At 37.8% G+C, this 26,566-nt stretch overlaps 3 protein-coding genes across 7 annotated transcripts; 2 read left to right on the top strand and 1 right to left on the bottom strand.

Moving 5' to 3' along the window:
- The first annotated feature begins 1,990 nt into the window (after nucleotides 1-1,990).
- LOC111223297 (probable 2-ketogluconate reductase) lies at nucleotides 1,991-6,650 on the top strand. Of its 5 annotated transcripts, none has more exons than XM_022747390.1 (7): nucleotides 1,991-2,091; nucleotides 2,535-2,652; nucleotides 4,009-4,387; nucleotides 4,592-4,763; nucleotides 5,048-5,226; nucleotides 5,317-5,413; nucleotides 5,974-6,650. In XM_022747390.1, exons 2-7 carry the CDS (start codon nucleotides 2,536-2,538, stop codon nucleotides 6,128-6,130), a joined length of 1,101 nt encoding a protein of 366 aa, XP_022603111.1. In that variant the 5' UTR covers nucleotides 1,991-2,091; nucleotide 2,535; the 3' UTR covers nucleotides 6,131-6,650. The 5 variants fall into 5 exon arrangements, with proteins under 5 accessions (XP_022603111.1, XP_022603110.1, XP_022603113.1 ...); XM_022747389.1 differs by having other exon boundaries at nucleotides 2,531-2,652; XM_022747392.1 differs by lacking the exon at nucleotides 2,535-2,652.
- Nucleotides 6,651-7,142: 492 nt separating this feature from the next.
- On the top strand, nucleotides 7,143-10,612 carry psmg2 (proteasome assembly chaperone 2). Its single transcript, XM_022747373.1, has 7 exons — nucleotides 7,143-7,337; nucleotides 7,689-7,860; nucleotides 8,306-8,364; nucleotides 8,691-8,809; nucleotides 8,891-9,070; nucleotides 9,843-9,963; nucleotides 10,168-10,612. Exons 1-7 carry the CDS (start codon nucleotides 7,281-7,283, stop codon nucleotides 10,246-10,248), a joined length of 789 nt encoding a protein of 262 aa, XP_022603094.1. The 5' UTR covers nucleotides 7,143-7,280; the 3' UTR covers nucleotides 10,249-10,612.
- A 1,251-nt stretch (nucleotides 10,613-11,863) lies between these two features.
- On the bottom strand, nucleotides 11,864-24,699 carry LOC111223475 (tyrosine-protein phosphatase non-receptor type 2-like). The gene is made up of 10 exons (XM_022747639.1): nucleotides 24,494-24,699; nucleotides 23,877-23,967; nucleotides 23,674-23,774; nucleotides 20,757-20,855; nucleotides 19,219-19,356; nucleotides 18,368-18,577; nucleotides 17,465-17,626; nucleotides 16,361-16,569; nucleotides 15,483-15,578; nucleotides 11,864-12,833 (listed from the first exon to the last, which is right to left on the bottom strand). Exons 1-10 carry the CDS (start codon nucleotides 24,548-24,550, stop codon nucleotides 12,812-12,814), a joined length of 1,185 nt encoding a protein of 394 aa, XP_022603360.1. The 5' UTR covers nucleotides 24,551-24,699; the 3' UTR covers nucleotides 11,864-12,811.
- Nucleotides 24,700-26,566: the final 1,867 nt, after the last annotated feature.

Here is a 26,566-nt window from a genome sequence, read left to right as displayed (position 1 = left end):
TGGGTGTAGCACGAGGGTCAGCACTTTGTTAAGAGGCCACATGCTGTCAGACGTGGAAGCAGATGGAGCTGAAGCTTGGCTGGGAATCTGAACTGACTTAATGGAAGCTTAAATGACCCCTGGCCAGCATAGAGAGAGAGAGAGAGAGAGAGAGAGAGAGAGAGAGGGAGAGGGAGAGAGAGAGGGAGAGAGAAGGTTGCAGCCTCATAGACACCAGGAAGATGTATATCTGGAGGGGCGGAGCTTCTGAAGATCTGGAAAGAGTAGAGGACGAAAGGGAAAGACAAGAGAGGTGGGGGAGAAAAAGTGTAGCACAGGAGTGTCCAGGTGGGAGAGAGGAAGATTGGAGAAGGTGAGGATGAGAGACACAGGTGCAGAGGAGGAGTCAAAAGTCAGAGGGAGGAGAGGAAGAGCAGCAACCTGTCTTAAGTTGGTGAGATTATGCAACAGTCAAAAGCAAGTAAGCTGCTGATCTGCAGCTGCCTTGCACACATGACCGTCCCTGATGGTTTGGCTCATTGCAGACACACACACACACACACACACACACACACACACACACACACACACACACACACACACCTCCTTATCACCAACTTGCACGAAACCTATGAGGGAAGTTGCATTTTATAGGTTAAAGAGATGACCTTGTGACTGTCCACAATCTCTCATCTGGCACTTACTGAGAAATAGCAGCAGAAAAGTGGTAATGACAAGTTTCCAGTGTGAAAGCATGCAACTGAATGAAAAGTTGCATTCATGCTCAACAAATGTTACAGTTGAAATGAAGCTTGTCTTTTTCTTTTTTTTAAAAAAAAATCTACTAAAGAGCATTTAGTAAAAGAGAATCTTAAAGGTGCAGGAAAGTTCAGGAAAGAACTCAGTCCATCTCCAATTAAAGTGAAAGAGGCTATATTCAAAATATAAAGGATGCCTGGAAAGCTACAAATTCATAGACTTCTAAATTCCTACAGACTGTTTCAGCAATACATACAACATCAACATAAAAAAGACAGTTGAATCCTTGTTTACAATGGATTTTAAATTTCACAGTGTAAATGTACAGTATGTTAGGTCAGAATGATAAATGAGATGCAAGAACAATGAAAAAAGGAAATAAAAGAATTGTGATGGCTTTGATTAAATATTGAGAGGTGGAGTGGAGTCAGTGCGGCCAAAATGTAGCTTACTAATTCAATTTTGCATTATGGCTATTTTCAATGTGTCAATGTGTTAGTGACACCTTGTGGTTATATGTTCAAATGACATCTGTGGCCCTTGATTTGGTGACATTAATGTCTTGAAATTGTGGGGATACCTTATCAAAAACTCATCCAGCAGAAACCTGCGGGTGACCAGTTTGCACACCGGCTCTATGCTCTATAGACGCTGCTCTCACACACCTGCACATTTTGTTCATCTGTATGTTACTGTCATTTCTCATACACTCAGTTTTCTTATTGTCATTATTTGGTCATTCATATGTTTTTGTTTTTCATTTTACTCCACGCTTTCACAATATGCAAATCTCACGTTAGGGTTTATACCTTATTGTGTTGATGCTAAAATCCATATATTTTGCATATCCATGGTCATACATTTTGTTGGTGAACTGCCATTTTGCATGCAAAAATTTTGACCTTTGAATTATTTTTCTCTTCTAATTATTATTTGCTGCTACACTTTTTTTTAACTACCCCTTGGGGATAATCATTTTCATGTAAGCAAATCTCAAATTACATATACAGTGGAGCTTAAAACAAGCAGACTGGAACAGGTAAGCGAACTAGACATTATTTTTGGGCAGTGGGGTAGTTACTGACCCTTGATCACAGTCCTATAGCGCTTAGTTTTGTGCACCAATCACTACCCTGGAGCTTCTGCCTACCCGGTTCACTGCTCCTCTCCATGTCACAGAGTGTAGATTGCCCTTTGTTCTGCTTGGGTTACTCTGTTTAATCTTCATCCAAAGCTAATGGGAGGACAGGACTTGATCAAATGTCTTCCTCTGCCTCCTCCCTCGTAACCCTCAATTTCTACTCCAGAATAAGGAAGCACCAGGGTTGAGGAAAATCATCTCCTGCTGAAAAGGTGAGAACTTCACTCTGACAAACAGACAAAAAAATAAATAAAATTGCCGCCATTTAAAGTATTTCACTGCTACATAAATCAAATACTTTTGGGTCATTTGTTGAATCTTTTTCACTGAGCACCCATAGGTTTGCCCGGGATTGTTAAGTTGACCTACGAATGTCATGTTAATCATTTATTCATAGCAATTTGACCTGTGTACTCACTGCATGCACATTCTTTTTCACATATATTAAGCATATGGTTATATAGTTTTGTATTGCTTTCCTTTGCGTTTTATGTTCAGTCTCTTATGGATTTTTTGCACATCAAATCAGCTGTTAGTGTTGATTACCTCTCGCTTTTCCACCAAGCTTTACAGACAATCATTTCTGCTGGGCTTTTGCTTGTTGTGTAACACTAAAAAAAAACTCTTAATTTACAATTAATAACTTGTCAGCCAGAATGACAAGTCTCTGCTATGCCCGATGTGTGAGGAGACTGTGGGGTTCAGCACAAGCATCCCGGCTTCTTAAAGCGACAAAACTGCACAGATCTGTATGTCAGCTGCAACATAAAAAGGTATTGTGGAATTCGCAAGTCACAGTTTTGGTATTAGATTCCTTTTAATGTACAAATACTGGTACTAATACCCTTTTAATTAAGCTCTGTTACTATATTCATTTTGTCCATCCTTACCTCATGTTTTACATGACAACAATGGTATCTGCAAATCTTTATACAGTTGAAATATTTGAAATATCATAAGCAGTATATTCTGATCTTTTGAAACAGGTGATGTAAGAACATGGTAATGATAACTATCGATGAAAGTTACAAAAAAAGTTATTGATGGATCATGAAATGGATTAAGGGTGTTTCAGTGTCCCCTGTCTCAGCATGTAATCCCAGACTGACTCCATGATGCAGGACTCCTTGTTTTTTATGATTCTGGCTGTATGTATGGGTTCATTGTCCTGCTGCAGACTGACCAACTAAATGCATCCCTGATGGTATTGCATGATCGATAAGGCTCAAAATATGTTTTGCACAGTACTATAGATAAATCACAATTTATTTAATTATTATTATTATTATTATTATTATTATTATTGTTGTTATTGTCGTTGTTATTATTATTATTATTATTATTATTATTATTATTATTATTATTATCACTGGTAATAGTAGTAGTAGAAAATAATTTTTGTTGTTAGTTCTGGTACTACTGTTAAGAAAGCTCTTATTTTGAAATCCTCCAACTTCCCTAACTAGTTCTTCCTGGGTCAAGAGCAGAGGGAATACTTGTGAGTGCAGTCCGGTCCATTCCTGATTTCTGCAAGTTTTTAATGCTGCAGCTGATTTTTCAATATTTATACTTGGCCTTTACATGTGTCACTGGTATCATTCATCATAGTTATTGTGTGTGTGTGTAATCAATGAGAAGTGATTTGAGTAACTAAGGCATCCATCTTGGAAACTAGTATAACAGGTCCTGATTTTGACACTAGTGTATATCAGTAAGGCAATATTTTGATTTCAAGCACTGAACATGCCCCACACCCCCCCCACACCCACCCCTCACCCGCTGCACACACAGATTAAAATATCTTAACAACATATTGTAGATGGCAGCTTCTGTACGTCCAGAGCCGGATTAATCCACTAGGGGGCAAAAATGTAGTACTGACGCCCACATCAACTTCTCCAATCTCACAATCATTGTATTATAGATTAATAATAGTAAGTAACTCAATTAATCACACATTAATACAGTTAATATCAAATGTTTTATTTTGTGGAGTATACAATTATTTCTCCTTGTTTCATACAGTATATTGTCTCCTGTGTCTCTTTTATCTTTTTCTTTCCTTTGCCTGTAAAGCACTTTGTAACTTCTGTCTTAATAAATAAAGTTTACTTACTTGCTTGCTACAGGTTATGGAGGAGGAAAAACCATGGGCTCTGATCTCAGAGGTGGGCGAGCAGGGTTACCTCGAGAAAGTCACTGATATAATGAAACAACACTTCCAAATCATCTGCTACAGAGACTTTCTACAAAACTCTGCGCTGCACGGTCCTAAAATCAAGGCCATGTTCGTGTGGAACGCCTGTCCTGCAGCCAAGCCCTCACTGCTCAGTTCACTTCCATCGCTGAAGGTGGTTGCCAATGGAGGAGTGGGCATCGACCACCTTGATGTGCCGTACATCACCAGTCTCGGGGTGAAGGTGACCAACACGCCCGGTGTGGTGAGCGATGCCACTGCAGATATTGCCATGGGTTTGCTTCTGGCATCAGCACGGAAGATTGTTGAGGGTGAGGTCAAAGGTCGACTCAATCCTGACCTGATGCGACACAGCTTTAGTTCAATTCCAAAATCAAAAAACTGAACATGATGTATTTATAAAAGGTTTTTAGCAGAAGGCCTCATCTGGAGAGGTAGTCAGATGAGTTTATTACAGCACACTACATCCTGCATATGATTTAGCGATTAAAGTGTTTTGGTTCTTCTCTTTATAGGTCACCAAATAGCTGTTGACCCCAAGACCACCCACATACCACAATGCCTGATGGGAGTTGAAGTCACAGGGTCGACTCTTGGGATCATTGGAATGGGACACATCGGATACAAAATCGCTCAGAGAGGCAAAGGATTTGACATGAAGATCCTGTATCACAACAGGAACAGAAGGTGAAAGCGAACTGAAAAAATAGATAATTGGTTAATTTAGAAATGGTAAAAAACAAATGTGTCTATAAGCTATTCATCATTGCATTTAATTTGCAGACTAATTTATATTAAACACAAGCAAAAAACATCCTGAAACTATACCTGCTGTGTAGTCAGAAAATAAAGCGTGTATATATATATTACTAATAAAGCCTAAAACCAGATATCTGAAAGAAATATATTAAATCAATGAATTAAGGAGACAATGTCAGTGATCACCCTCATCTTTCCTCTGTGCTGTTCAGGAGTGTTGAGGATGAGCAGGCAGTGGGAGCGAGTTTCTGCCAGAACATGGATGACCTGCTGAAAGAGTCTGACTTTGTGATGCTGGCGGTCAACCTGACCCCTGATACCACCGGTCTGATCAGCCACAGAGAGCTGTCTCTCATGAAACCCACAGCAACACTGATCAATATCAGCAGAGGTGAGGATAAAGTCCAGAAACCAAAGCAACTGTTAAGGTTATTCTGAAACTGTGGTCTTTTAGTCTGATTTTGTTCTTTTTGTGTCTCAGGTCTGGTTGTGGACCAGGATGCTTTAGTTAAAGCTCTGCGGTGCGGAACAATTCGAGCAGCTGCATTAGACGTGACTCACCCTGAACCTTTACCAAGGTCTCATCTGTCTGAAAGCTGCCACACTCTTCAACCAGAATCACTATACTTTCACATTAACTGTGCAAAATGAATGTTTTACCATTTGTGCTGAAACATGGTATGCACTCACATACAAGATATCCAGGGACCTCAGCACATTACACACAGCATTTGAATAGAAATAATAAAGTCTGTGCTATTCATTCATTTACAATGAGAAACAGTTCTCACCTTGGGGTCAGGACCAAGTTGTACTTATTCTTATTATTTGTTTGAAGCTGCACAAATTGATATTTTTCATTAATAGTGGATCAAAAGATTATGCTTTACATGAAAGGAGTCACTTATATTTATGAACACAAAGAGAATAATTCCCTGCAGCTTTACAGCAAAGACTTTTAGCCTCTTTTAGCTCATTGTTTTTGTTGTCTAGAGACCAAGAACCTAGAGGTTTTCCAACCTCTAGACTGCATTTGATATTCAAACAAACAAGCAAGCAAGCAAACAAGCAAACAAACAAACAAACAAAAACAACTCCTTGCTGGCTTCTAACAACTTCTCTTCTTCATCCTGTGCAGGGATCATCCTCTACTTGGTCTTTCTAATGTGCTGATCACCCCCCATGTTGGCACCAACACTTACACAACAACCAGAAGGATGGTGCAGAGGATGGTAGAAAATGCTGTGGCTGCAGTGAAAGGCCTACCTATTCCCAATGAAGTCATGCCAAACTGACTTAAATGATAGTAAATTATCTGTCTGAATTTAGTAATGTTTAATTAATGGCATTAGTGTCTCTACTAAGAAATAGACTAAGTGCTTTTACTTGCTCATAAATGAGTTTGATTGTACTTTGTTCTGTCTAATGATCTATCACAATCACCCTGACAACTAATGTATCAATTCAAATCACTCTTCTGTGAACAAGTGTTGGATAGAAACTGACATGATGATTTTTAATGTTTTAGTGTAGCCATAAAACCTTTTTTTGATTAAATGACTTTTACATTAAAATGCACAGTTTATGACAAAATAAAACTACCTCACATTTTTAATTTTCAGCAAGTGTACCTCCTTTTGAGGTCCTATGAACTTTAGGTTTCATAAAACCTTGCAGAGATATGACCTCACATCCTGGTTTGGTGGCTTTGTTGTATTTTTTGATTAGCTGTGACAAACTAACACTTTCGATAATCAAAAATCCATGTGATAACTTCTGTAAGGCTTTGTCTGAAGATAATCTGTACCAATTTTTGTGAAGATTGGATAAAGGATTCAAAATTGCATTCAAAGTCTTGTTTTTGTTGTTGAATTAAAACATTACAAAACTATATATATTTTAAATTTAAATTATATATAATATAATATAATATATTTATAATTATTAGATTTTATTTTTTATGTATTTTTTGTCTTGCTAATTTTGATTTTTTTAATTTTGAGTTTTTAAGATTGTGCTGTTTGGGGGTCGGGGGGAATTGTGAGTTCCTAATCTCTACTACACAGTAAATCTTTGCGGAGCTGCAGTTTGACCGTTGATATCCCTGATTATAATAGTAACTCCTAAAACACTATTTCAAATATATAGCCTTAGGAAGTATATAGATCGATAAACACAGATAGTCACAAGCTGTAAATGTCTTTACTATTTCTTTTTTTTTTTTCAAAATAAAACTTCAGGGATATATTTGATTCAGGCATTTACAGCGGCTACTAAAGCCGGTTTATCATCAGTCATCGACGGCGAGTGGGGGTCCAAAAGGTCCTCAACACCAGGCATGAAAATAGAAGTGAAACCTGACTGGAGAATATAGTTTTGGTTATTATAAAAGTTTTAAAAATCTTTACCCGTTTGGCTCCGTGTGTCAGCTACCTGAACAGCACCATGTTTATCTCCTCAGATAACTCGCCGCCCTGTTTCAAAGATTTCACCCTCGTCATGGTGAGTGACACATCAGGAGGCATCATATAATAACTGTACTATCCCTCATGCAGTAAATTGTCAGAAGCATCTGAACTCTGATCTTCAACTATTTTACATAATTTATTTTCGTTATGGATTAATGTGCTGATCATTTTCTCAGTTAATCTATTAATTGTTTGGTTTGTATAACTTGAATGCTGACAAACGGCTTATAGTCTAGACCTAAAAATGATCTAGTTTACTGTAATTTAAGACAAGGAAAAGCACCAAGTCATCACGTATGAGACGCTGGAACCATGACATGTTTTGCATATTTACATTAAAGAAAGACTCAGACTATTAATAAGCTGTTGTTGATTCTCCCTCCAGCCAGCCGTGGCTGTCGGTAATGTGGGTCAGCTGGCAGTGGACCTCATCGTGTCCACTCTCAACATGAATCGAGTGGGCTACATACACACAGACTGTCTCATCCCGATGGCTGGGAACAACCCATACGCCACCTGCAAAGAAGATGCTGAGGAGCTGCACACCCCTGCAGAAGGTACCATGTTTGGGTCTTGATTATTTGACAGCTGTAGATGCGTAAATCCGCAAATTTCACCTGTGAAGCGTGTTCTTTATTAACTAGCACTGAGGAGCTTTTTGTGGCATTTTGTAAATTTTTAAATTCTACTATAACTGATAGTAACTTTATTTTTCTGCGAAAATATTGTTAGTTATTTGCAGTACTTAAAGTTTTAAGGTAAACTTTGTTGTACTTTTCTTTACGATTACACTACATTTCCTCAGTCATTTGTTGTCAAGGACTAAAATGAAGATTGGATGATGTTTCTTTACCAAGTAGACCAGACCAGAGTCTCAGTGGCTGTTGGCACACTTTGAATAAAGTGTGATCTGAGATAGGTCATCAGCAGTGTGAAGTGAAAAGAAATCCAACGCAATCCCAAAGTCTAATCCTCAGTCTGTCAACCGTCTTTCACCCACAGTTTATACAGCACCAGAACTGAAGTTGGCAGTTCTTCAGATCAGAGCGCCAATTATTCAGGTAAAACCAGACTGTTGCATCAGCACGAGCTGATTCTGTGAATCCTGTTTTATTTTGAATGAATTTGAACTCGACATGACAGAAGGGGACATGAACAATACTGCTATACTTTCATTCAACAACAATGCAAACCAAGTGTTTTTTTAGTTTGAGGACTACCTTTTTAATTTTATAATCTATCTATCTATCTCTTTTTGCTGGGTTTTGATTTAAGAGGGTGTAAAGTACATTTTTACCTTCTGTGATGGTGTAGTTTGTTTTCCCTTGAACCCAGACTGGAATTGACATTATTATATTTGTTGCTCTAACCTTTGTTTTAATTGCAGACAAAATCCAAAAAGTTTCGTCAGTTGGTCGTGTCTTGGATCAAATCCAGCGGGTTCTCCAGGACTGTAATTCTGTCCAGTAGTCATGCCTACCAGAGAGATGACCGACAGCTGGAAGGGTAATAACAAAGTCCTTCACATCATCAGTACATTTCTTTCTATTCAACTCTAATCAACAAATGTGTATGTGTGTATTGTAGCACTTCTTTGAGGTACCTGGTCACTCCCTCCCTGCTGAAGGTGAGTGCAGATGCTTTGAAGGAGCTGGGCTGGAAGGAGATGGAGCTCGTGTCAGCTTTCCCAGGACTGACAGATGCCAACACAGAACCACGCCTCTGCATACCTGGAGGGGGCATCACCAAAGGACTCTACACAGACAGGTAGAGATAGAAAGCTGCATCAGCCTGCTGGCAGCTTCATAAAGACCTCAAATCATGATTAATCTGAAAGAACAGAGAAAAATTTGAATATGACTATTTGTATGTAAAAGGTGAAGCTACTTTTAGAAGCTTTTAGTGTTAACAAGTAAAAAAATAGAGTTGTAACTCCTGTTTATCTATGCAACATGAGTCATAGTCCTATATAATTACCAAATTACAGCAGCTAACGACGCACATTGAGTTGGTTATGTAGCATTGTGGTGTAATTCATTCATTAAATGCAGTCGTAACAGTGCACCAGTTGTGTGTGTGTGTGTAGCAAGCAGCATGTGACATGTAAACCATGTTTACTTTTTCTCAATCTTTAAATCATATTTGTGAAATAAAAATCACTGAATTATCTCTTTAGTCATAATTACAAAATGCTATATAGTTTATAGTTATGAGATATGGGAGCCATAAATTCAAGAAGCTAATGGTGAAGTGTCACACAATTTGAATAATTTATTTTTACTTGAACGCCATGCTACACAGATTTGTGAGTATCTTGTCACCTCTCAAACTTTGGTTGGGTATATTTGAAATGGCTATATATTTAAAATCTAGCTGGAGCTGTATCTTCCATTAAATGGTGACGAAAAACAACTTTCCTGCTAAAATGTGTTTTTAATTCAGCATACTTAAATAACACTGTAAACACCTAATAATTACATTGTGATGACAGCTTGTTATGTATGTTTGTCTGACCATGTGTGCTGGATGTTGTGTTTAGTTGTTCGGAGGATCTTCCTCTGGCTGTGCTGCTGCTCTTCTGTTCAGAAGGGGACAACATCCCAGACGCCTTCACCCTTGTCAATCACCTCAACGACTGGCTCCATCTGCTGGACAACCCTGTAAGTGACAACTGGAGCAAACAAGATGTCTAACATTGCAGTTTTGTTGTTGTTGTTCCAATAGTTCTCAGTACGATATGAAAACCTACTTGCAGTGACTTAAATTTGATTAAGAAAAGCTACTCTGCATAGCAAAAATCTCTACAATCTACAACTTTAAGATTACAAATATCTAATCAACAGTTTGTCTTACTCCTGTTTCAGAGCCAAGAGCCCAACAAATGGAAGATCCCAACCTCCTGGAGTCTTCTTTTTGGCAGTGGCATCCCTCCTGCACTATTCTGAAACACATATATTTAGTTTTTGCTATTTTTAGCTTATAATTAACATGACACCAATGCATTTTTCAGACCTTGGTGAATTATTGGCTGGGGTCACATCTGCTTAGTGAGGAGTTTTTGTGTTAGATACTGGACACTGTCTGATGTAAAACAGTGAATTATATTGAGTTTACCTGGTCTGGACCAATAACTTGGCAATCCCATAAGAACCTTCCTACTCTTGGAAATTTAGAGCAGTTTTCTTTGTTTTGATCATTTTCAGATGGACAAATATTACATTATGGGCTTGACCCAAACGTGCACTTCATTGCTGTTTCCTGGTATTGCAGAATTTGAATGTTTTTTCCAATAAAAGATTGTTCAAAGAATTCAGTGTAAATTTATCTAAAACAACAAAGACTTTGTTTGTGTTGCTCCCACTGGACTTCGCCTCTGCCTATTTAACTGAAAGTGGTTGGCCAGGTGCCATATTGTATTCCTGGTAGTCCCACCCACCCTAGTAATTTGATTCCTCTCTACAACTTGTTACTACATCTTCCAAAGTGGTGACAACAAGACAGCAGTCTGATTCATACTTTGACTTTGTAGAGACAAGTTGGTGGTTTTCCTTCTATGTAAACGATTGTTTCTGGGTGGTTTCTCTGTAGACTGGCAGTGGGAAAGGAATGTCCTGACAGCACTTTTAAGAGGAATCATAGACTGAAAGTTTGGCTCTGAAAAGGAGTATTTAATATAAGTGTAATATAAATTAAACACTAAAACCCTAAAAAAAATATGCAAGATATTACTAATGATAATTAAGTCATTAATAAATCTTTAAAACAGTTAAAAAAGATTCTGAGAATATTTTCTAAAAGCAGCTAGAAATTAACATGAGAAGATCAATAAAGCTCCTATACTTGAACGGATTCTGTTCTTTTCTAATTCTTTCATTTACTTATGACTAATTTTAGCCTAACTTTTCTATTATTAATGTAAAATAAAACCTTAGTTCCTGGGACTCAGAATTCCGGCTGCTAGGTAACGTCATTAGTCTACTTTACCATCAGACTCTTTGCATAGCATAGAAACGGGAAAACGACTAACCTCACTCTGTCGAATGGTAACAAAAATCTGCCTCACTGTAATACTCACTAATTAACACGTTATATTTTGTTTGTTAATTTGTACAAAAACGGGTATAACGAAAAGTAGCGATTTTATGGGAGTCTAACCTTATCTCTAAGAAGAGTAACTCTCTATACCCTCCTATGGTTGCCGCTACGTTGCTAAGCAGCATGATGAGGCTAATGCAAGTAACCACCAAAGAGGGGTTATGCGCCAGAATTCTTTAGCTGAAAGCAGAAACTTCCTCCCAGGTGTCCAGTCTTTGTGCTAGGCTAACCAAGCTAACTGGCTGCTGTCCCGTTGTTTATTCTGTCCTCGTTTAACTAAAACACACGCACACACACGGTATTAGTCTTCTGATTCAACTTTAAAACAGAAAGTATGTTTCCCCAAATCTCAAATTATTGCTTTAAGTTAAATTTCTTTGTTTGTAGTAACATTCTGAGATGCTACTTATGACAATTCAAGATGCAGAGTTGTGGTAAAGTAACCAGAAAAGTACAAACACATGTTGTTAAGTAAACTAGATGATACCAGTTTTATTTGAGGATTACACTCTTAAGAGAGAAGAATTTAAGACAAATTCATTTCAAAAGGAGAACAAGTCATCAAATCAGCTTTCTACTGTATTCAAATCTGTAATATTGTGTGTCTTCTTTTTTTTTCTTTTTTACAAGCAAAAAAAATATGTCTTTTTACACACATCTTTTAAAAAGAACACTATGTACATCATGAAAACATCACATGCCACTGAATTTCTCATGTGGGAGGAGGCAGAGCTTTTCATTTAACCAACCCCCCATCACTGTGAAAAACTTCAAGTAATCTCTTATAAAAAATAGAACATTTTCATTTTTGTCTCTGAAAAAAGGTTTTCTAAAAATACACATATGAACACCATTACAAATTGGCAATGCATAGCCCCTATTTTCAGTTTTAATTTCATAAATGCTAAGAAGCATGACAGAAAGACAAAGCTGTAAATAATAATATTAGAGCAAAAAACAGATTTTCTGACTCCAGAAGCAGCGCAGGTGGTGGTTGAGGTGTGGCTGCGGGGGGGAGGGGGTAAAGCGCTGGTGTGTTTGTCTTTTTAAATGTGCGCTCTTCAAAGAATGTCAAAGTATCTGCTGTAAACAGTTTAAAAAGGAAGAGGAGATATGGAAAAGCTGTAATGTGGGGGACTGAAGAGGATGTGGGAGTGACATGTTGCCAACACGGCTAAGAAGAGGGATATGTGCGGTGGTTGACTAATGCTGTTGGGCTGGGACACACACACACACAAAAAAACATGACAAAAGGAGGAGGAGAGCTGGCTGTTGAGGTGGAGGTGAGGAAGAGTGGTTTGGAGTTGAGGAAGAGGAGGAGGACAGAGCCCCTTCAGAGGAGAGAGCTGGAGTTCCCTGCCGATGTTGGCTTTGCTGCCAGAGCTGTAGTCATGTGGCCATGGGTGGAGGTGGTTAGCAGTCACTGGGTTTCATCCTGTCACAAGACACAAAATATTTCAAGAGGTTGAACTAAAGACTATTTTCTACCAGAGTCAGTGAAGCGCAAGAGTGATCAAAGGAACTTGTGCCACAAAATCAAATAGCGTCTTGGATCACTTTGATCAAATCAACATTAGATCAATTATCAATGCAGCAAAAGCAGCCATCATGTTTAATAAGCAACATGTCACACTCTGTTCAGATGTTCTCAGCTGTAAATGTAAAATCTTCAAGAAAAATTTCCGTCTGGTTAGTGCAGAGAATTAGATTTGGTTATCTGTAACTAATCTAAGACTACAGATAATGTGGAAGGCATTTAAACATAAGAGTAGAACTGAAATAGTCAATTAATCTGTTAGTTGATAAAACAAGAAACTATCAGCAACTATTGGTTTAGGTAAAATAGCAAGCAAAAATGTCAGATATTCTCAGGTTCATTTGCTGTTTTTCTTTTGTTTGTTATCAATGTAAATTAAATATCTCTGGTCCAACAGAAAAAGACTTGAAAATGCAACCACCGGCTCTGGGAACTTGACATGACCACCATGGCCTCTTGTACTGTCATGTTTAAAACAGCCAGGAAAAGGTTACATAGACATTGAAATCCTGGATAGCTGATGCCGCCCAGCTGTTCCGCTTTAGTTGTGGTCTTTATACTGTCCTGTGCCTTTTACTGTCAAAAACCTGCTCACATCAAGCATAAATATTATATGTAACTTGAAAAAAGAACATAATTTTTACAGCATGAATCTTCATGGAGGTGAAATAATTGGTCAGGTAATTAGTTGATTGTCAGAATTAAACGATTTGAGGATTTGCTGCTTTTCTGTGTCTTATGTGATATTAAACTGATTATTTTTAAATAGTGTACTATTGGCTGAACATCACCTTTGGCGGTAGGACATTGTAGCAGGCATTTTCATGAATTCCAGACACTTTATAAACCAAACTGATTGGAAAAAACTGCAGGTAAATCGATAATGAAAATAATTGTTAGTTGTGGCCCTAAATATCTAGTTTGATACACTACAAGTCACAAAAGGTTTTGATTATTCAACAAGTCATTCAGCCTATTTCAATAAAAACAGTCCCTTCTAGACGTGACCATAAATCTCCTAATGGTAATGAAACACCCAAACTTCCATTCAAACTTTAAAAAGGCCAAAACACAACTGATGCAGTTTATTACCCACAAGACAATTAGGAACATCACCATGCTAAGGTTCTGAAGAAACATGAGGACCTCACAACAAAACTCTGAAAGTTAGAAGTACCAGTAAAAAACATAGGAACATGCAACAAACCTTAACGCACCCCAATTCATTTGGTGTGATGGACTGACAGCTTCAACCAGGACAAGAATTTTACTCTTAACTTAGACTTACTTTGTATCACTGTCAAGGGACCATCTGTAATTCTGTCCTAGCCACTTCACTTGCCAACAAAATAATACTAGCTTTATGTGCAAAGCAGTGGTTCTTGATTATATGTAACTGTGTTTTGTGCTGGCTTACTCACTAACATTTTACAGGATTGAACAGATAAATTAGACAGCTGCCACCAAATCTGAATATATGATGCAGTATAATTTAGCACTTTGCAATATTCCAAGTCAACCTGACATTTCAGAGCTTCAACAACCATTAGCCACAAGTATAAACACACACACACACACACACACACACACACACACACACACACACACACTCTCACACATCATCATGCTAGAATGCAGCCAAAATGAACACACCTCCAAACCGCAGGAGCCAAGCCAATCACGAAGGAAAGAACAAAACCCCAAGAGAAACAAAAACACAACAGACACCGAGCACACACGGGCACACACACACACACACACTCACACACACACAAACAAACAAACAAACACACACACACACACACACACACCTCAATGTACAAGAGTGGGCGTTCTTTTTAAAAGCTGTGGGTAAACCTCCTCCTAAATGTGCTCTTCATGGTTGTTGTTGCTGTCTCAGAGGGGGGTAAAGATACACTGCCCCCCACTGAACAGGCCAGCTCTTGTCATGTGCAGCAAATGCAGCCCAAACTGTCCGAGAAGAACCACAACAGCAGAATAAGACCGTGTCAGGACTGGTGCACTTTTGACCGTATTACTGGAACAACACTGACATGTCACACAACAAAGGGATGGCTTCTCAGAAATGACTTAGTGAGCTGTTTTTGGCGGCGCACAGTCATCAGAAATAAATGCTTCCTCAGGTCTAACTGCCCCGCCTTTATGAGAACATGATGTAAATGTCAGCTTGCTAGACTAGTGGTTTCTCACTAAGTGACTGAGAATTGTTGAGAGAGAGAGGGAGAGAGAAAATACGAGATAGAAAGAAAATTAAGCCTCAGTTGTAGTATTAGGATGTTGAGTCATGCTGTGGGAAAGCCTGGCTTTCCTCTGTACGGTTTCAAAGAAATTGAGCTAAAAACTGACTCATATCTTTTCTTTTACATCGAAAGAGTTGTAGAAGGCGCCCATCAGAATAAATTACAGCGAGTACTGAATACAAAAGAAATAGTGTGATAGTGCATGATGTCCTGGAATGCAATAATAACATGATGCTTGGTGTATGAAAAATAATAATAGGCTAGTTCAGCTAAAAGATATAATTACCTTTTTCTCTTCTTCTCTGAGTCATTTGTCCTGGGCTTGCTTTGGGGTGTCTTGGCTGTGCCTGATTTGGAGATACTGTCTTCTCTGCGTCGCTTGCTGAAAAAAAGGATAATGGGTAAAGCATCTCTCTCCAGGAACATTATGCTCTTAACAGAAAATAACACGCCCTTCAGCCACCTTAAGGCAAGGGAAGGATAGATGTTAAAAACCCAAATGCCAACCACTTTTGACCTCACAAGGTCTTCATCAGGGCAGAAAGAATAAAAACATCAACAACATTGTGAATTATTGTGTTGTGAGCCATTCTTTTAAATTAAGCATTGCAAGATCTTAACAAAAAATTATGTATTGATCATGTTTTCTGTGACTGATTACAACTTGTGGTTTTTAAACAGTCAACACTGTAGTCACGATTTGAAAAAAACTGTCCCAACATAACCCCACCCCACCAAGAAACTTTCTCTCTGGCCACTAAAAAGATTTTTTCTCAGCAATTAAAAATTTACATTTACATGCGACTTTTCATTACATTCTCTGTAAATGTTTTTTGCCTAGAAACTCTCAAATTTAAGCTATTAAGATTTTAAAAATCTGAATTGCCTTCAAGAGTCTTTAAAAATCTTCCATAATTACATGTTAATATAAATATGATAACTTGTGTATCAATCTACTGCCACACATTAAGCTATTTATTTCTACCTGCACAGGCTCTACTATCTGTGTAAAATGCAAACTAGTTCTAATTTTTGATCATAGGCAAAATTCTAATCAAAATTTCAAAAAACTAACCGTCTCTTTCAAATGAGATTCACACTAATGTTCTGCCACAAACTAGCTTTGGCTCAATATAATCAGAGCATCAGACAGAGTGTACTGACTGTGTTGTGCTGCCGTCCAGCTCCTGTTCCTTGCAGGGAGACTGTGCAGGTACTTTGCCGTCCTGTCTGTAGTCGCTTCCTTCCTCCAGCTGACCTCCCCGTTGGCTGCCGTTGTATCGCTCTGTCGCTAACCTGGCCTGAGGCTGAGTTGAGGGGCGAGACTCCGATGTTGGCTCCTGATCTTCCCTGGACAACTCCCGCCACCGGTTCTACATGGGGTGTAGGACAGTAAACAGGGAAGAGATTAGTGGAGGAAAATTGGTTTTATACTGATGAAATTCATAAATAGACCAGAATTTGAGAGGGATACATTAAAGACTTTTGTCTAAAATTTCCTGTATGTGATACAAATGTAGTTACCAACAAGCCTTAATATGCTATTAAACTCCATAATAACACTGCACCTTGATGCACAGAAGTCACTGCACTGTCAAGTATTCAGGACATCGACTTGAACAAAATACTGGAATTTGATACGTGGTTATTGACTTCTGACATTCTCAACATAGGTTGATAAGCTGAGAAAAAACAGTCTCTTTTTCTCTAGCTCTCTTCTTTCGGGGAAGAGAAAGAATATGACATAATCAAACTTTCATTCTTAGCCTCACTGGTGATAACACTGGCTTTGGTGTGATTAGGAGGTGTTAAAAATAGGGAGCTCAATATTTGAAAGATTAAAATTAAATTGCTAAATTACTATGCTTTACAAGGACAAGTGGGTGAAACAGAATGGAGGTGAGGTAAATTCAAATTTTGTGGTTTTCTCTGCAGCCAAATTCCCAGTTGTACAGAAGCATAAATTACCTTTGAGAAACTGTCTGGTGTGTACACTGTGTTTGAACTTTCTGTGTTTGAATCATATAAAAAATGGAATGAAAAACTGTTATATTTTTGCTTCCAAAATTGTAGAGGTGGGAGGATCTTTCTTGTCCTTGCGGCTTTCTGCTGTATTTGGACTTTTAAAAGGTTCTTGGCACAGACAGCCCTTAAGCTCTATGATGCCCAAACTATATTTTCTTCATCTATTGTGAACAAGTACTACAGAAATAAAATAGACAGGAAAAGTACTTATAGAATTGGTTATGTTGTGTGTGGTGCAGGTACCTGGACAGAGGAGTCTCCCATAATGTACTTGGCTCCTTCGAGGACAGCCATGTAGGAGAAGCGTAGCTGGTCAGGGGTCTGGATCAGGCCCATGCGGTATTTCCTCATGTCCAAAAGGATGTTTTTGATGTCCACTGAGGAAGGGTCTTTCCTCTTGTCCATCTGCAGGGGTCAGCAGTATAATTCAGCTCAGCTAACCAGGATGAACTCTCATTTCTCTAAATATCTGGTGACTAATTTGTTGTTCAGAAGAAAAACTCAGGCATTACACTGTCACGCATCCCCAGTTTGTGAGGGTCAGTATAGTTTTGGGATGAAATGCTGTAACTGACAATTTCAGTGCGCTACTTTTCTTTGATCTGGCTTATCTACCTCGACATCATTATGTTTTCATGTGTTTTCCAGCATGGTGGGGCAAGCCAGGAAAAGGAGTTTGCACTTCAGCTGTGGGTTCTACATAACCACATAAAAGTTAATTTATGTTTAGTAGTTTAAGGTGTTTTTTCTTCAGTATTTTTCTCTTTTAACTACATTTTAAATTGTGCTGTCAACACTGACCAAAAATTACTTTTGATTTTCCCTTCTAAAAATACACATATAGGTATAAACCAGTCGAACATCTATTTTCTGTACAGATATTTTTGGATAGAGTGCAGCTCACTCTATCTGCAGCCATGTTAGATTGGGAACTCTCCACCTTCTTTACCACACGCTTACTGTTTAATTATTCATTTGTTTCAGTTTGACCTACATTTCATGTTCAGTCAAGGAAAGTGACATTGTGTGTCTCCTGTCCTGATTAGTCTACACAACCTAAAAATGTAATTACACTGGAGTTTCACTGTGAAACTTCAGTAAAAGCATTAAATCAGACCTCATATGGAACAAAGAGGCACGGCTTACCAGGACCAGACATGTGTCGACTAATGAAAACGTCCCTGAGCGTCCAATTCCAGCACTGCAGTGGACCACAGCCGGCCCATGGTCAACACCCAACGCTCTCGACTCCCGCACCTTGAAAAGGAAGTTAAGGAAGGACGCTGGGGACTCTGGGACACCAAAATCAGGCCATGTGGTGTAATGAAAGTGGTAGATCTCTCTCTTCTCCCCTGTCTGTGAAAATAAACAAACAGAGGCCTCGTTAGCAGCTAGAAACAAATAAAACTTTCACTTATTGGCAGTGAGCCAGTCTGTCCTGTTTTTTTATCAGTACTGGCTGAAGTGACTGGAAGTTATTTCACAAGTGTTGAACAGTTGAACTTATCAAACATTCACAACAGTTTCAGTTTCAATTCATGCAATAAACAAGGCTCTGAAAACCTGTCACACCAACACAGCAAATGTGTGAACTTATTTCTCATTCTTGTTTTTTTCAGTTAATATTTTTCATTTTACTTAAAAAAGAAGTGTTCCTTTTGAATTTTACAAACAAGTTAAAGATGGACCACAAAAATTTATATTTCAAAAATGCAATTTGCAGCAGACACAATGTAGCCTAAGCATGTCTATTTAAAATACTTGAACTGCTCTGCGGCATAGCCTACCCCTCATTTGCATGTTCTCCCCACCTCCACAATTTTGGATGTGTGGGATGGTGAGGTGAAGTATGAACAAGGATGTTTTCAGTTTTAAAAAGCTTCGGACAATACAGATTCATATGATACATCTTGTTGTGACACCCTTGAACCATTTCAGTTCTCCTTTGCCTCCTTTCACTGGAAATTCCCCTTATACTATATAATCCTCTGGCCTACATTAATATTCTGCAGCTCCAATACTCTGGTGGTGTAGTAAGACTTGGTGTCTTCTGATAACAGCTTGACCAAGAAACGCGTGTCTCTAAAGGCCATCTCCCTCTCCTCAGATGTGGGCCAGTACTGGGCACACTTTTCCTGTGACAGAAGAAGAAAAGTGAAAAAATCTTAGACACCAAAGAAAATGAGACATCTGGCAAGGAAATACAGCTGATGAAAAGCAGATGTGAGCTGAGAGGTCAGGATGACCATGAGATAAAGCAGCTGATGACTAACTCGATGATAGTTTGTTTCTCTGAACTGAAAGGAAAACTGTAAGAGAAATTAAATTGAGCTAAGAACATAACACCATTTCATACACACACAGACTCTTTGAATGTATTTTGTTGCACAACTACATAACACATAAAATTTTTATAAATTTGGAACAAAATAACAGGTTCAAAACATGAAGGTCTATAATTTTTCTAACTTTATTGTTTACTTCCTTCCTCTTTTGACGTGTTATTTTAATATTACAAAGTTTTTTTTTTGCTAGCTATCCAGCACAGACAAATTAAAGGGGACATTTAAACGGATGTTGGATTGTTTTGGTGGGTGTTTTTCAAAGTGTCTAAAACCTTGCACAGCAGCACATCTCTCTGCTAGTGTGCCAATGTTTCCTGCTGCCTCTCCACACCAGCAGCGCGCTGATCTGAATCTACTGCAGGTAACTCATTGACTATGCATGACTACCACATACAACCCCGCGTCAAATAACCCGAACTATCCCTTTAAGATGAGAAGCCAAACTAAATTCCAAAACCGTTCCTGATCCTGTATTACACTTAAAGCACTGTAATCTTCACAGTTTTCAGGGAACAGCAAGTCATCTGTTAGTAGGGTGGCCAAATACTCTGAAGTTATGCCTACAACCAACATCTCATCATTCAGTGTTTTCTTTGTAAACAGACAATGACCAGAACTGTTGATGGTAAGTCTATTATGTAACCTTCCCTCTGCAGGATTTGAGAGCTGTCTGACCTACATAAAAGATCCTTGTGTGGTTAATAATATGTGGACTAGGTGTTTTGTAGCTTTTATTTCCAAGAAAACAGTCAGTGAATCTCGTTATTCAGCGAGATCCACTCCAGCTGCTTTACTGAGAAAGAGAGAGAGGGATCACAGCTGTTCTACTTGACAGAGTGAGTGTGTGTGTGTGTATGTTTGATCAGCACAGTTCCTTAAATCTGAGAGCTTGCAGTCAAAACACTGAATTCCAGTTATCCTGCTGACAGGACAGGGAGGCATCACAATGGACCATTCAAACAAAAATCAAGCAGGATTAATAAAGCTACATAAATGATTTCACACTGTCAGCAAGCTGCAAACTTTATCAAAGTGTGTCTTTTACTGCAGATAAAGTGGTCAGTGCATGACTTGTATATCTGTGGTATATTTAGAATGTCTGCAGTCTCTGTATGTGGGTGCGTACACACCAGACAAATGACAGATGTCAAACCAGACAAAAAGATGTTTGTGTTTTATCATGTACTTACTGAGCCTTTCTCTATGACCCTGTTGAGCATGATTACCGCCTTAGTCTTCTGCTCCCAGATCATGAGCCAAAAATGGCCACAGGTGTTTCTGAGGGGGCCCTGTGGATGACACAAACACACATGTACAAACATCATTTGATCAGTTACATGATGGCAGTAAAAAAGTCCAGTATGATGGAAAAGGAAATGTGTGTGATCTTTCAAGCACGAGCAATAACTTCATTAGCTGAGCAAAAAGCAGAGGCTGGTATTTATTAATGTGCAACAGAGATTTGCAAAGTGATAAGAAAGTACCTAAAGGTCAATGAAAATGCTAAAGGTTATGATGTGGTTAAGTTGAGAAACCTACAGTTTGTAGATGTTAAATGTCAAATGTCCTCCAGACAAATAATATAGAAATCGAGAGTACATACACACAAAGGCATAGACAATGCTAAAATAATGTTAACATTATCTTAGCTATCTTTGCTTTGCTTTCTTTTTTTGTGTCGTGTTTTTGTGTTTCATGTGTAAATACAAAAAAATATGTCAGTAATAGGATTAAAAGAAATACCATTATATACAGCAACACACTGTTTGATGTCACACAGATCAGGATGCAAATAACTAAAGAACTGTGAAATAAAAACACAAAAAATGTGCATGGTTCAACTATTTAAGGATACCCACAATTCATTGGACAGAAGCAAGCATTATCTAATTTTCTTAGCTTTAAAAGCATTATATTCCTATATTTTTCATCATGGAACAAGACCCATGATAGATAATTCATTTTCAGATGGTCTGTAATCTGTGTTTACCAGACATTTTCATGCCTTAACAACCCACAGATGAATGGTATCATCTAGCTTATTTCACAAAAGGTTGACATATTTTTGCTTGATAACATCCTAAACATGTCTGCATCATGTCTACAATCCACAATTCCAGTAAGAAATTTGATATCTTAAGTCTTATCATGTTGAACTGAGCAATCTTTCTGTGGCTTCAAATTACTGAGACAGTATTCAGTGCGTGGTATGCAACATCATTTGGTGAACAAGAATCTTTTTTATCAGCCCACACTCAGTTATCTATGGTCACGCAAGCAAGAAAAAAATAATCACATGAAAAAGTTAAGTGGTTATTTGTCCTTTCATTTGCTGAAGAAGTGAGAATATTCAAATTTGATTGGGGTGAAAACACCACTGACTTCTGTTTACAAACCAATGTTGATGACTTTGGCATTATAAATTACCTCAAAGAAACAAGTCACATATTATCACCATAACATTTGTAATGTTGGCTCTTGATTCTTAATCACAATATTTCAGCCTGATGTATGTATGTGATAAGCCGTGAAAATATCAGTACTAGAAGTAATAAGCGGAGAAAATTACAATAAAGTGATGCTTGGTCTGCCCTAACACAACACTTATGAGTCAACGTTACATGTCTCAGAGAAGTCTCAGTCAAATTATGTCACAGTCTAATTCTACAAAGAAACCAATTTTTTACTGAAGCTAAAAAATAAAATTGTGTCACCTCAGATAAATGAAGCGCTGTCCGGAATTTGTAGAACTTCTATTTTAACAGTTAAGCAAGTATCTTCTATTCAGATTTGAAAAAACTACAAAACTTCTGTGGTGATCCTTACATTTCAACTTGTTTCTATGTCAGTGTAATTACCATTAGATAAAACCAGTAAGCAAGTGGTATGTCTGATTTCAGCAGTATCCAGTTAAGACTGAAAAATGCAATCACCATACAAACCTACAATCAAGTAAAAGTTTTCAGCTCAATTGCCAATGTGACTGGTGGTATTGTGTGTGCAAACCGATTTTTAGATAGCAGTTATCTTTTAGAAAAAATGGCAGGCACCTGCAAAAAAATCATGATCCCACAAGCCAACATTATCATCAAGCAGCTGACTGGGATCAGCCTGCAACCTGGTTCTCTCTGGTCATGAGGTAAACAGCTGAATGGAAAAAGTATCCAATAAGGGTGGTCCTGAGACTGAATCTTCCCTGGAGGTTTATTTCTTTTGCCATTAGACGTCAATTTAGTGACCTCTGACACACTGTAACAACTTTACAATTTCAAAAGTGTATAAAACTGTATGTAGTTTAAAGTTGTAAGTAATTATAAAAATGAAACAGCATAGGTGCAAAATACAGTTTCACCTCAACATAAATATTTCTATTAAATAAAGAACTCAAAACAATAATTTCATTATTTTCTGTGCTTATTTTACATTTCTACATATTTATTATGTGAAAAAAAAAATTCAACAATCGTTCTGAATAAATAGAATATTAAGAAAGATAATTTCTTTGAGTTCTGAAACGTAATCGTCTACTACTACTCACTTATAACTAAATATTTTGAATATATAAGATCAGAACTACCACACATTCACTAACTCTTCTTTACACAACATGACAACATGTGTCAAACCACACACACTCCTACAGTCAACACTATACAACACTGCAGACTTTACTCATCTCTAAACGGTTTACCTTAACCAAACAAGCATTCTTTATCATCCATCACGCTGAGTGACACAACATATACACGCATAATTCAATATTAAGTCTGAACAGAAGTCTGAACTGCTCTGACAGCACACATGCTGATTTGCTTTTCTGGCATATCAGTCAGCCACCACTTTTCTGATAACACTCACTAATTGACTTCTGTTAGAGAATTCATGGTGTGCTGTTCATACATTATATTACAGTCACATCATAAAGAACTTTTATGTAGTTTTTGTTAATTTTAAAGGGACCAGTTTTAGAGCCAAAATGATTAGTGGGTGATTAGTCAGTTGAAAATGAATCTTCCAACTATTTTGATACCAATTAACTGTTTAATCCCCAGATAACAGACCTGCATGCATGATTGTTATTACCGGAATAAAAAGTTTTGGACTTGCCTGGGACAATATGTAACTTCTCTGGGCTTCATCCATCACCACCAGACTTGCATTGATGTAGTCATTTTCTGTGTTCTCCAGCTTCACCCGACTGTGATCAACTACAGGCAGCGTGAGGGTCAGAGTTAATTCAGATACAGAAAGAGGCTTGGGGAAATCTCAAATGTGTAAACAGTTTGAATTTTCCATAAATGTTTACTCACATGGACTGACATCTCTGTATCTGTTTCGGTTGCGATTCTCTGGATACTTTGCCACCTTATAGGCGCACTCGTGGGACTGATTCCTGATTTCCTGAAGAGAAAAGAAAGGTTGTTTAGAAACAAGAATTCGCCAGATTTTATGCCACACGCTGACAGGGGCTCAATGAGGCAGGAAACCGGTCACATCCTATCTAAAATGTGCCAGTCCACAATCACAGTGTGTTAGCAGTTACCTCAGCTCTGAACATTACACAAACTCTCACGTTAAGATCCTACTGTGGAGAATAAACATGTACAATGGAGTATAAAAGTCAAAGAAGTGAATAGCTAAATAATGTAGCTGATCAGAGAGCTTCAACCACATGCACAAGCTTATGACACTGACTAAGCTTACGGTAGCGTTTACGCAGTCATTTCAAAAAGTATTGCAGTGTCCATTGACAAACTTAAAAATATATAAAATGGACATAAAACAAAAAGCAAAGACACGTAGCGATGAGTAATTGGCTAGATATCGGACACTTAATGAGATGACCGAGCTGTTAGCTTGCTAAATTGAATGCGCGCTTCAAGTACTATCTGTATTAGCTTCATGCTAGCTATGCTAACAGACTTACTAAGTACAGTTTTTGCCACCGGCCCTCTGAGTCTATGTCTTCAAACTCCTTGTCCATTTTCAGTGTGGCAATGCCAGTCTGTTCCAAACCAGGTTTAGTATAATTAGCTGTCTGACTATCTACCTCATTACTTTATTCAGCCAAGAGAGACTTTTAGTCAAAGAGTTACCACTTCCCTGCGCTAGCGACCTCTGGCTAATTGTTTGTTCGTTATCTCTCTACTGCAGTTGACAATCCGAGGAGGTGATGTGGGCGCATGCGCCAACAGAGGTCCCTTCAGGAGCTGTCAAACCAAACGCAGCAAAGATTTTCAGTGAGCAACCGAGATCAGTCCATGTAAAGCACCCATTTTGAGAATAAATGTTTATAATGTAATAATCCACTACACACATTTCATTATATTACCAATATATCTATTTTACACCGTTTCATGAATGAGTAATTCATTTGGAGAGAATTATTGTGCATTAATAGATTTTTTCAGTATTTGCTATGTTTCATTTCACATCTTGGTACCTAGACCTAGTCGTTCAGATTTTAATCATAAATGATTTCAATTAAATTAAATCAAATTATCATTTTTATTTCATAAACATTTTGTTCAAAAATTTATCATAAAATAATAATAATTTTAAAAAAAAATGCCAGTCACAATTTTGCAAAGCTTAAGCTTTTGTCTGGCCAACTGTTCAAAACCAAGGGTTTTGATTTAAATATCATAGAGAACTAGAAAAAACATTCACATTTGAGAATCTACACCCCATGGATTTGGAATATTTTTGTTTACAAAACATAATAACGTGCTTTATCAACAATCACTGTAGTTCCATTAATCCACTGACTGTTGCAATATTTTTAACAATAATTCTGAAACCAATTTAAAACAATGTGTGTACCTTTTAATATAGTTCTCAAAGAGGCCAATGTTGCAGCCTTGACACAGTTCCAGATTATTCATTTAATAGAATAACTGAATTAAACTACAGCATCACTGGCATCATACATTTATGATGTATTTGATAATAGCTATTACAGGAACAATTCATTTCTAAATTCATCAGGGTTTTAACAACTTTCTATATTAATGACAGAAAAAAACACTCAACAATAACACTATCTGGGTCATTTCATGTAGTATATCCTTTGTTAAACAACACCATGAGGCTTAGAAATGTGATTCTCAGTGTACTGAGCAGAGAACACTTTAGTAATCTGACTCTCATGACACTGATTACAGCAAACAGGTCAACAGTATCATTTTTAACGTGACAGAGCTCTTGCATGTTTCCCTTTTCACCTATGACAGATTTGTCTTTAATACCTCAGCTAATGGTTCAATTGACTGGTTTTTTTATAGTTCTTCCATTTACTTCCCTTTTTTAGCCAGGTTACTAAGAAACAGAAATGAAGAAAAGCCTCATGAGATTGTTTGTTTGGTTGAATTGTGAACAGGTCTGAACATGTCTGAGCCATAAAGACACCTACAGTAATGTGATGATTATCACAGATAATCATTAAGACAGGTGCTGAAATACATAGAAGTGATGCAAGTCAAACCGTCTGGAAAACAGCTTTATTCAACTTTGAAATAAAGGGGGGATTTAAGGGGAAGTTGGGCTTTAGTTTGACATTGTCATTTAAATCCTGTTGTGAGCACTGATCGTCTACACATGATAGAAAAACACAGATAAATGGAAAGTTCTCTTACTGACAAATATCAAGTTACATTGAGGAGATCTGACATGCATTAAAAACACACAAACATCATACATTACAGCATGACGTTTTGCTTTGTCCAGTGTCTTTTCTCAAAATGGAATACCCTATATGTGTGTGTGTGTGTGTGTGTGTGTGTGTGTGTGTGTGTGTGTGTGTGTGTGTGTGTGTGTGTGTTTATCATAATATGCCTTCATGATGGGCGTATAGGGAAACTACTCTTCAATGACCACAGGGCGGCAGCATTTCCCCTACCAGTTAAACACTTGAGCTGCCGACGTGTCAAGTCAACGGCTGCTATCAGGAAGAGATGTTCCGGTTGAACTATTTGACTAACAAATAAATACACAAAAATTA

The sequence above is a fragment of the Seriola dumerili genome, unplaced genomic scaffold, assembly GCF_002260705.1.
Source record: "Seriola dumerili isolate Sdu_G_001 unplaced genomic scaffold, Sdu_1.0 BDQW01000110.1, whole genome shotgun sequence".
Taxonomy (NCBI): Eukaryota; Metazoa; Chordata; class Actinopteri; order Carangiformes; family Carangidae; genus Seriola; species Seriola dumerili.
This window is presented reverse-complemented; position numbering and strand designations above follow the sequence as displayed.

Coding starts and splice junctions, on each gene's coding strand:
- LOC111223297 (XM_022747390.1), top strand. CDS start 2,536: ATGACAAGTCTCTGCTATGCCCGATGTGTGAGGAGACTGTGGGGTTCA. Junction 2,653..4,008: donor GTCAGCTGCAACATAAAAAG/GTATTGTGGAAT, acceptor TGCTTGCTACAG/GTTATGGAGGAGGAAAAACC. Junction 4,388..4,591: donor AGCACGGAAGATTGTTGAGG/GTGAGGTCAAAG, acceptor TTCTCTTTATAG/GTCACCAAATAGCTGTTGAC.
- psmg2 (XM_022747373.1), top strand. CDS start 7,281: ATGTTTATCTCCTCAGATAACTCGCCGCCCTGTTTCAAAGATTTCACC. Junction 7,861..8,305: donor GCTGCACACCCCTGCAGAAG/GTACCATGTTTG, acceptor TTTCACCCACAG/TTTATACAGCACCAGAACTG. Junction 8,810..8,890: donor GATGACCGACAGCTGGAAGG/GTAATAACAAAG, acceptor TGTGTATTGTAG/CACTTCTTTGAGGTACCTGG.
- LOC111223475 (XM_022747639.1), bottom strand. CDS start 24,550: ATGGACAAGGAGTTTGAAGACATAGACTCAGAGGGCCGGTGGCAAAAA. Junction 20,856..23,673: donor GAAGTTACATATTGTCCCAG/GCAAGTCCAAAA, acceptor TGTCATCCACAG/GGCCCCCTCAGAAACACCTG. Junction 19,357..20,756: donor GGGTCATAGAGAAAGGCTCA/GTAAGTACATGA, acceptor CTTCTGTCACAG/GAAAAGTGTGCCCAGTACTG.